This window comes from Ranitomeya imitator, chromosome 1, assembly GCF_032444005.1.
Source record: "Ranitomeya imitator isolate aRanImi1 chromosome 1, aRanImi1.pri, whole genome shotgun sequence".
NCBI lineage: Eukaryota > Metazoa > Chordata > Amphibia > Anura > Dendrobatidae > Ranitomeya > Ranitomeya imitator.
In genome coordinates this window covers 145343747-145354218 of record NC_091282.1, presented here as the reverse complement: position 1 = coordinate 145354218, position 10472 = coordinate 145343747, and the positions used below count along the sequence as shown (strand labels likewise).

Sequence of the window (10472 nt, the reverse complement as noted above, 5' to 3'; positions counted from 1 at the left end):
TCCACCTGAAGACCCTCGCTCTGTAACAAAGGAAAAATAAAAAACAACAATATCTCATACCTTTCGATGATCTGTCACGTCCCACGATGTAAATCCATCTGAAGGGGTTAAATTATTTTACAGGCAGGAGCTCTGCTATAATGCAGCTGTGCTCCTGCCTGTAAAACCCCAGCGAATGAATGGAATGTAGGTCAATGACCTGTAGTTAGCTTCATTCGCAGTGATGCGCCCTCTGCTGGTTGTCCTCATATGAACTTGAGCGTGGGAACTTCTCAGAATATTTTCCCAGCCTCGAGGTCATATGAGGACAACCAGCAGAAGTACTGAACTTCTTTAACCACAAAGATATAAAATAAAGTTTGGAAGCTCTGTATGTAAACTTATCTGAATAATCATATTGCCAGGCTATTTTACTGCACAATAAAAAACATAAATTGAAAACTTAAAAAATAACAAGTTTGTTTTCAGTTTTTTAGTACATTGTATGCTGCTTAGGCTACTTTCACACTAGCGTTAACTGCAATCCGTCCCAAAAACGTCTTTTTCCCGAAAAAACGGATGCGTCAAAAAACTGCAAAACGTATGCAACGAATACAGCATTTCGACGGATCCGTCGCAAAACCGTCGCAAATCCGATAAACGGTTCCGTTGAAATGCTGGATGCGTTGCATACGTTGCATACGTTTTTTCCATCCGTTGCATACGTTTTTACGACGGATCCGTTTTTAAAATGGGAGGCACCAAAATTTGATTGGCTACTGGAAACTAGGGAAATCTATATACTGACTGTATTTACAGCACATCTTTGAGGGTTTTAGTTTAGTGGCAATGATGGATGGTGTAATTGGGAGGATTTCGAGTTTGGTTACTGAAGTTATATTTGAGACGAATCGCCTGGATATCATAGTGCGGGAGAAGGAGGCGGCAGCAGAAAGACGGATGATGCAACGGAGAAGGCGACGATTCTGGATACATCCAATCAATGAGCTGCGGATGACCAGGGGTGTCCAGTCCACTCTCTATCTGGAGTTGCGGTGCAACCCCCAAAAATTCTTTAGTTATGTACGGATGAGGATGGAACATTTCGATTATTTGGTTGGAAAAATAGAGGATGTCATCCAAAGGCAGGACACAAGGATGAGGCTTGCCATCACACCGGCGGAGCGGCTCATGGTGACACTGCGGTAAGCATTTTTTCTTTATGTCATTGCTCATATTGAATGTGAGTACATGCTGCAGAGAATACTGCGCTGACACATTGCGCCGCATTTACTGTAGCATGTCATTTGTTGGTTTATGTGAGGCCATTCCACTTGTTTTTTTTTCTTGTGTCATTGGTCATATTGAATGTTATTACATGCTGCAGAGAATACTGCGCTGACACATTGCGCCGCATTTACTGTAGCATGTAATTTGTTGGTTTATTTGAGGCCATTCCACTTGTTTTTCTTGGTTGATGGTCTGTGCAATTTTTTTTTACATTTTTTTTTATTTTTCCCTGCAGCTTCCTAGCTACGGGTGAGTCTTTGACTTCACTCCATTTCCAATTCCGGCTGGGGATTTCCACTATTGGCGGAATTGTGAAGGACACATGTCGTGCGATTTGGGACACTTTACAGCTGGAGTATATCCCACAACCAACAATGGAAATCTGGATGAGAAGTTCCGAACAATTTGAGCGAATGCGTAATTTTCCAAATTGTGTTGGTGCTGTGGACGGCAAACACATTAGGATTGCAAAACCGGCAGGAACAGGATCAGAGTACTATAACTATAAAAAATACTTCTCCATTGTACTCATGGCTATTGCTGACGCCAACTGCCGATTCCTTGCTGTGGATATAGGAGCGTATGGCCGGTCCAACGACTCCCAAGTGTTTAAAAACTCTCCGATGGGTCGCTGCCTGTATGGAGATACATACAATTTCCCGCCAGCAAGACCGCTCCCAGGAACCAGTGAACCAGCCTTGCCCTATGTGTGTGTAGGTGATGAAGCCTTTCAACTGTCGCCGCACCTACTGAAACCATACAGCAGCCGTGAATTACACCGCACCAAGCGGGTATTTAATTACCGTCTTACCAGAGCAAGAAGAGTGGTAGAGTGCTCTTTCGGTATTTTGACAGCAAAGTGGAGAGTTCTGCTGACGGCAATAAAACTGGATACAAAAACTGTAGACGATGTTGTCAAGGCATGTGTGGTGCTCCATAATTTTGTTATTTCAAAGGAGCCCGTTACCTTGGATGACGAACAATTGGAGACATCCTTGTGGGATTACCGAAGTGCCTCTGTTCGCTCCACCGGTTCTGTTACTAGGATGAGGGAACAGTTTGCTGAATATTTTTTGTCACCTGTTGGGCGGATTCCATGGCAAGACATAATTGTGTGACTTTTTTTAAATTTTTTTTCTTTTTTTTTTCCAAAATTTTTTGGTAGCAACTGCCACAAAAAAAAAAAAAAAAAAAAAAAAAAAAAAGAGTGTGTGTGGTTTGCTTGCTAATATAATATAAAACCATTTTGTTAAACCTTGAAAACGTCTGGTGTTTCTTTTCACTTAACCTTTCATATTTACCTTAATTAATGAACACACACACACAGTAGATTGTAAACCAGAATTATGTTTATTTCAAAAAATATATTTTTTGTGGGTAATTTTCCCACACTATTTTTTTTTTTGGTAATTTAAAGAACCTTTTTTTTTTTGGCAAAAAAAAACTATGTACAAGTACATTCCAGGTTCACAGGTCCTGGTATTGTTGGGTGGAGTAACTATGGGAGGAGGGGCTGGAAGGTTGGACCACGTCGGTAGGTGGGATTGGGGAAACCCTACCTGTTGCGTCTGTAGTGGAAGGGGGGGGGAAAACAGGAGGCTGACCAGAGGGGTGTTGTGTTGGGGTAGGTGGAAAACTTACTGGGGAAGTAAAGTTGGGCAAAGATGAAGAAAACACGGGTGAATACATTTGGGTTGTGGGCCGGGTTGGGTATTGGTAGTGATGTTGATATTGAGAGTGATGTGGATATTGGGACTGGCGGTGATATTGTGGGGCATGGTGTTGAAATTGGGACTGGGATGTGTGGGGAGGTGTGGGGGTAGATTGGGGTTCGTTAATTACCTTCAGCAGAGCGTTATGGCAGCTATTCATTACCCGCATCTGCTGATCAAAAGAAAGCTTTTCCATGCTCCTGAGCATGGAATGAAAAAAAAGATTGGCTGGAGCTTGACTTACATCTAAATGCAGTCTATCCAAGCGACTGCTGATTTCATGGTGGTTTTCACTCATGCGTGATTGCATCATGCTGAAACCAGCAGTCACTTGTTCTCCCAAAATTTTAAATGAATTTTGGAAGCCTGCATTTAGATGCAAGAACTCAGGAGCATAGCTCCTTTCCTGACCCCTCTGACGCTGCCGCCATGAACCTACCGGTGGTGTAGAGGTGGCAGGGTCAGAGGGGTGGGGTAAAGGGAACGCTATCTGTTGACCATCAGATGCGAGTAAGGAAGGCTGCACTCCACTGGTAGAGGCGGATGAAGTGGAGGGGACAGAGGGGTGAGAGGTGTGGGGCCTACCGACGTGGTCCCCGGTGGCGGACTCAGGAGGGATCGCTTCAGAGGGTGCAGAGGTAGATGCAGGCGCACGGTGGCTGGAGTAGGTGCTGTGAAAGAAAAAAAAATAAGTTAATATATTGATATGAAAAAGGCCGGACTGAAACAAAAGTTTTGTGATTAGACAGGTTCTTACTGTGATGTTGAATACTTACACTCTACTCAGCATGGTTTCCCTCAGGAAGGAGAGGTTCGGGCCATATCTGTACCTCCTCTTCTTCCTTGCTGCTGAGCCACTCGGGGCCTGCATCTCCTCGTTAAACTCCCTCTTAAAGCGATCCCTCAATGACCGCCACCGCTTCCTAACCTTGGTACCTGTGAAGACAGGAATGAAGAAAAAAAAAAAAATATTCGTAAATGCAAGACATTACATTCAGCTCAAAACATCACTGAAAAGTGAATACTTACATAGTTTGCTCTGCTGCTGTGGAAGAAGGTCCTCCCACCTCGCAAAGATGTTCCGGCATACTTCCAACCAGAGCCGACGGGTGACACTGGTATCAGCATGCCTGCGGTCAGCCATGTTCCACAGTGGCTCCCGTTCACGAACCTCCTCGATGAGGGCTTCAATATCGATATCTGAATCGTATTCGGGAGCACACTGTGAAGCCTGTTAGAACAAAAAAAAAAAAAAGAATTAAAAATTAGTAGACTGAAAGCAAAAAATTAACAATTGAAGCCCCACAAAAAACCGACTCACTGTAGGCCGACCGCGGCGTCGAGTCCGCCGACTCTGGGAGCGCCTGGGAGAACCTTCATGCTGTGCTGGACGTTCAGCAGCACCAGCAGCAGCAGCAGCAGCAGCAGCAGCAGGAGACTGAAATAAAGGATAAAAAAATTAGCTTTAATGTATGTATATGTTTTCTGTGTTACGTTATATATGAAATTCTGTTTTGTGTACGGTGCAGTGTGATGTGTGAAGCAAGTGTTTCACCACTACTTACACTTGGTTCCTCCTCCACTTCGATGTCTCCACCCGTCTCGGTCCCTTCCGACAGCTCCTCATCGGATTCTGATTCCTGTTTAAACATAATAAATGCATGTAGTGACTCAAAATGATGTAAATTTAAAAAAAAAAAAAAAAAATTTTTTTTACTTACCGATACCTGCTGTTGCTGTGGAGGAGGGCTGCCGGAAGAGGACATTGTGTGGCTGTGGTCCAGGTGGCTGTGGTCCTGGTAGGTCTGTAAGTTAAAAGACACTTGCAATCTGCTCTACACATTGAAGTAGCAGATTTGGAGTCTTCAAAACTTACTTTTCAGATTTTCTGGATGTGGGCCAGGTGGCTGTGGTCCAGGTGGCTTATGCCGGTCAGTGTGGTCCCTACTCTATCTGCAATATAGTCCAGGTGGCTGTGGTCCAGGTGGCTGTGGTCAAGGTGGCTGTGGTCCAGGTGGCTGTGGTCCAGGTGGCTGTGGTCCAGGTGGCTGTGGTCCTGGTAGGTCTGTAAGTTAAAAGACACTTGCAATCTGCTCTACACATTGAAGTAGCAGATTTGGAGTCTTCAAAACTTACTTTTCAGATTTTCTGGATGTGGGCCAGGTGGCTGTGGTCCAGGTGGCTGTGGTCCAGGTGGCTGTGGTCCAGGTGGCTGTGGTCCTGGTAGGTCTGTAAGTTAAAAGACACTTGCAATCTGCTCTACACATTGAAGTAGCAGATTTGGGGTCTTCAAAACTTACTTTTCAGATTTTCTGGATGTGGGCCAGGTGGCTGTGGTCCAGGTGGCTGTGGTCCAGGTGGCTGTGGTCCTGGTAGGTCTGTAAGTTAAAAGACACTTGCAATCTGCTCTACACATTGAAGTAGCAGATTTGGGGTCTTCAAAACTTACTTTTCAGATTTTCTGGATGTGGGCCAGGTGGCTGTGGTCCAGGTGGCTTATGCCGGTCAGTGTGGTCCCTACTCTATCTGCAATATAATAAGTATAATGGATTGAAAGTTAGACCAAAGCAGAAATAGGTAATGTTTACCACTAAACACCATGTTAAAATGAGAAAAATATGTGAACACCCAAACCCAAAAACTGGTGCACGTTATACCATTCTTTTCCATGTCCCAAAAACAAAAAAAGGTAAACTGTGAGACACCTTTAAAAATATTTTTATGTTTTAAAAAAAAAACAATTACCTCCCCGAAATAAAGTTTCAAAGGATAACCTTTATTAAAAAATGACCACTCAAACAACTCTGTATTGCATGTGTAACCATTGGTACATACACCTGATTTAAATTTACCTTTAAGAAATTATACTACGGACAATTTTTTAAGAAACATTTTATTAATATATAATTTATTTCTTTTTTTTTTTTTTTAAATCACAATGGAGCAGAAATGCTCTTTATTTTAAAATACAAGTACATCGAATGGGAATGGTTAAGTAAATTTAAAAAAAAAAAATATAACCTCAAGCTGCAGACCATTAGACTTTGCAATAATACATCCATTTTAATAAACAAAAAAAAAAAAAAGGTGCACAAAACACTATACTAAAGGTACTGTCACACTAGACGATATCGCTAGCGATCTGTGACGTTGCAGCGTCCTCACTAGCGATATCGTCCAGTGTGACACGCAGCAGCGATCAGGCCCCTGCTGTGATGTCGCTGGTCGGGGAATAAAGTCCAGAACTTTATTTGGTCGCTGGACTCCCCGCAGACATCGCTGAATCGGCGTGTGTGACACCGATTCAGCGATGTCTTTGCTGGTAACCAGGGTAAACATCGGGTAACTAAGCGCAGGGCCGCGCTTAGTAACCCGATGTTTACCCTGGTTACCAGCGTAAAAAAACAAACAGTACATACTTACATTCAGCTGTCTGTCCCCTGCCGTCTGGTTACTGCACTGACTGCTGGCCGGAAAGTGAAAGTGAAAGCACAGCACAGCGGTGAGTCACACAGCGATGACTCACCGCTGTGGCTGTGCTCTGCTTTCACTTTACGGCCAGCATTCAGTGCAGTAACCAGACGGCAGGGGACAGACAGCTGAATGTAAGTATGTACTGTTTGTTTTTTTACGCTGGTAACCAGGGTAAACATCGGGTTACTAAGCGCGGCCCTGCGCTTAGTTACCCGATGTTTACCCTGGTTTACCGGGGACCTCTGGATCGTTGGTCGCTGGAGAGCGGTCTTTGTGACAGCTCTCCAGCGACCAAACAGCGACGCTGCAGCGATCCGGATCGTTGTCGGTATCGCTGCAGCGTCGCTAAGTGTGACGGTACCTTAAAGGTACCGTCACACTGAACGATATCGCTAGCAAACCGTGACGTTGCAGCGTCCTGGTTAGCGATATCGTTCAGTTTGACACACAGCGGCGATCAGAATCCTGCTGTGATGTCATTGGTCGCTGCAGAAAGTCCAGAACTTTATTTCGTTGCTGGACTTTATGTAGACATCGCTGAATCGCCGTGTGTGACGCCAATTAAGCGATTTGTTCACTGGTAACTAGGGTAAACATCAGGTTACTAAGCGCGGCTCTGCACTTATTAACCCGATGTTTACCCTGGTTAACAGTGTAAAAGTAAGAAAAAACACAAACACTTCATACTTATGTTCCGCTGTCTGTCCCTCGGCGTTCTGCTTCTCTGCCCTGTATAAGCACAGCGGCCGGAAAGCAGAGTGGTGACGTCACCGCTCTGCTCTGCTTTACGGCTGGCTGGCGCTCACAATGCAGAGAAGCACAGCACGGGGACAGACAGCGGATATTTTTTTTTTTACCTTTTTTTTTTTTTACTTTTACACTGGTAACCATGGTAAACATCGGGTTACTAAGCGCGGCTATGCACTTAGTAACCCCATGTTTACCCTGGTTACTGGCATCGTTGGTTGCTGGAGAGCTGTCTGTGTAACAGCTCTCCAGCGACCAAACAGCGACGCTGCAGTGATCCGGATTATTGTCGGTATTGCTGCAGCGTCACTCAGTGTGACGGTACCTTAATTAGTAAATACATCAAAAATCAATATTAACCAATATGGCATTGACAAATGCACATGCAACCAACAAGACGCACACAAACATACCTGCAAGCCGAGTCATAACGCAAGCATAACACATGAACAGTCGCAATATTGACGAAGGCATAATAAGGTGCAGGCACGTGAACACATACATACAAAAGCACACAGCAGTACAAAAATAAACACACACACCCACACACACACACACACGGCCATCAGTCCTCCGGCTGGAGCTTGATATCTTCACAGTGGCAGGCCTCACGGTGGATCTGGACTGTAGCATGGCAATGGCTGTTGCAGGATGACGGCAGGCCTCAGGTTGGATTCAGGTTTTATAAGCTCTTGCTATAGTCAGTACGTCATACACAAATGCGCACACACACACACACACAAATGGCAATATACTCACACTGTTGTAGTGTGTCTGGTCCTTGCTGCCAGGCTGGGCTCTTGGTGTCCGGCTGGGCTCTTGGTGTCCGGCAGGGCTCTTGGGGTCCAGGCTGGGCTCTTGGGGTCCGGCTGGGCTCTTGGTGTCCGGCAGGGCTCTTGGGGTCCAGGCTGGGCTCTTGGGGTCCGGCTGGGCTCTTGGTGTCCAGGCTGGGCTCTTGGTGTCCGGCAGGGCTCTTGGGGTCCAGGCTGGGCTCTTGGGGTCCGGCTGGGCTCTTGGTGTCCGGCAGGGCTCTTGGGGTCCAGGCTGGGCTCTTGGGGTCCGGCTGGGCTCTTGGTGTCCAGGCTGGGCTCTTGGTGTCCGGCAGGGCTCTTGGGGTCCAGGCTGGGCTCTTGGGGTCCGGCTGGGCTCTTGGTGTCCGGCAGGGCTCTTGGGGTCCAGGCTGGGCTCTTGGGGTCCGGCTGGGCTCTTGGTGTCCAGGCTGGGCTCTTGGTGTCCGGCTGGCTGGAGGCTTCTTCTTCTCTCTGAGTCTTGCTGGCATATGTGGGGGTTGAAGGCCCAGACCAGGTTTATATAGATTTGGGGATGTCTGGCCATTTAGATAAAAACACCTGTTTCTGAGCATGCTCAGTAGAAAAAAACGTATTGCAGCGCTGCATTGCGTCGTACGACGTGTCTCGACGCATCCGTCGCTCATAGACTTTCATTCTAGCAAAAGACGCATGCCGACGAATGCGCCGAGACACGTTTTATTGGCGGAGACAAAAAACGTTACAATCTTCTTTTTTCCAGACGACGTGTCGCCTCTTTTCGACGCATCCGTCGAAAGACGTATACCGACGAATGCAAATCCGTCGCAATACGTCGCCAATACAAGTCTATGGGGAAAAAACGTATGCAGCAAAATATTTTGCTGCATACGTTTTTTCTGCAAAACGACGCATTTTAACGTATTGCAGTTAACGCTAGTGTGAAAGTAGCCTTATAATCGTATCAGTCAAAATTACAACTTGTTTTGCAAGCAACGTGCCCTCACATGGCTATGTTGGTCAAAAAATATAAAACTTATGTCACTTGGAAGAAGGGGAAGTCTCCATGAAAACGTTGGCTCCACCGACAAATAAATACCTTCTTTTTTTTTACAAGAAAATATTTGATTGAAAAAATGTGTCTTATATTTTGGAGGCAGCTTCCTATGATCAGTAGAATGCTGATACAGTGTTCTTTACGATAACTAAGACAACTATTCAATGGCATGGCTATCTCTTTTTCAGCCCGACACTGATCAGTCTAATTAGTGTAGGACAGGGGAGAAAGCTTCTAGGACCTGCACATGACTAAAGCTGCATAGATTAGTGATAAGTTATTCATGAACAATCTGGTACAAAGAGCCAGCTACGTTCTGTGAATGAGAGCCACTTTCAGTCTCAGAATATCTCTAAATAGTGGCAAAGTGATGGTGTTCAGCAGCCAAAACCCCACTTACCCAGCAATTTCATTGACTGGCTTCAGCTCTGCTGGGTTTTGTTTGCAGTTAGGCTACTTTCACACTAGCGTCATACTCGGCCCGACGCAGTGCGTCGCGCCGACGTACCGATGCTAGCAGTGAATGAGCCGCACAACGGGGGCAGCGGATGCATTTTTCCAGCGCATCCGCTGCCCATTGTGAGTTGCGGGGAGGTGGAGGCGGAGTTCCGGCCGCGCATGCGCGGTCGAAAATGGCGGACACAACGCTGTAAAAAACGTTACATGTAACATTATTTGCTGCCGACGGTCCGCCACAACATGGCGCAACCGTCGCATGACGGTTGCGACGTGTGGCAAAGCGTCGCAATGCGACGCTAATGCAAGTCAATGGTGGAAAAACGCATCCTGCAAGCACTTTTGCAGGATGCATTTTTTCTACAAAACAACGCATAGTGGCGTGCAGTGCACAACGCTAGTGTGAAAGTAGCGTTAGTCTGCGTGTAAGCTCCTGTGATTTTATCTTAACCCCTTAATGACAGAACCAATTTGGTACTTAATGACCAAGTCAATTTTCACAATTCTGACCACTGTCACTTTATGAGGTTATAGCTCTGGAATGCTTCAACGTATCCCACTGATTCTGAGCTTGTTTTTTGATGACATATTGTACTTCATGTTATTGGAATTTACATATCTTTGATATAACTTGTGTTTATTTACAGTATGTAAAACATGGAAATTTGGCAAAACTCTTGAAAATTTTCAATTTTCAAACTTTTAATTTTTGTACCCTTAAATCAGAGAGTGGTGTCACACTAAAGAGATAATAAAAATATTTTCCACAAGTCAACTTTGCATTAGCACAATTTTGGAAACATAATTTTTTTTGTTAGGACATTGTAAAATTGTAAAGGTTAAAATTTGACTAACGATTTCTCATTTTTCCAACAAAATTTGCAAAACTATTTTTTTAGGGAACAACTCACATTTGAAGTGAGTTTAGGGGGTTAATATAACAGAAAATACCCAAAAGCGACACTATTCTAAAAACTGCACCCCTCAAGG

At 45.1% G+C, this 10472-nt stretch overlaps 2 protein-coding genes across 2 annotated transcripts; one reads left to right on the top strand and one right to left on the bottom strand.

The window, feature by feature from the left end:
• The first annotated feature begins 499 nt into the window (after positions 1-499).
• LOC138664604 (uncharacterized) lies at positions 500-2413 on the top strand. The gene is made up of 2 exons (XM_069751444.1): positions 500-1184; positions 1505-2413. Exons 1-2 carry the CDS (start codon positions 829-831, stop codon positions 2385-2387), a joined length of 1239 nt encoding a protein of 412 aa, XP_069607545.1. The 5' UTR covers positions 500-828; the 3' UTR covers positions 2388-2413.
• A 2878-nt stretch (positions 2414-5291) lies between these two features.
• On the bottom strand, positions 5292-8916 carry LOC138664599 (PGC-1 and ERR-induced regulator in muscle protein 1-like). Its single transcript, XM_069751430.1, has 3 exons — positions 7962-8916; positions 5431-5507; positions 5292-5359 (listed from the first exon to the last, which is right to left on the bottom strand). Exons 1-2 carry the CDS (start codon positions 8535-8537, stop codon positions 5499-5501), a joined length of 585 nt encoding a protein of 194 aa, XP_069607531.1. The 5' UTR covers positions 8538-8916; the 3' UTR covers positions 5292-5359; positions 5431-5498.
• Between the last annotated feature and the right edge of the window lie 1556 nt (positions 8917-10472).

What these genes read in the sequence shown, in the direction of transcription:
- LOC138664604 (XM_069751444.1), top strand. Translation starts at nt 829, where the DNA reads ATGATGGATGGTGTAATTGGGAGGATTTCGAGTTTGGTTACTGAAGTT. An exon ending in CGGCTCATGGTGACACTGCG is followed by an intron (nt 1,185 to 1,504) that starts GTAAGCATTTTT and finishes TTTTCCCTGCAG; the next exon opens with CTTCCTAGCTACGGGTGAGT.
- LOC138664599 (XM_069751430.1), bottom strand. Translation starts at nt 8,537, where the DNA reads ATGGCCAGACATCCCCAAATCTATATAAACCTGGTCTGGGCCTTCAAC.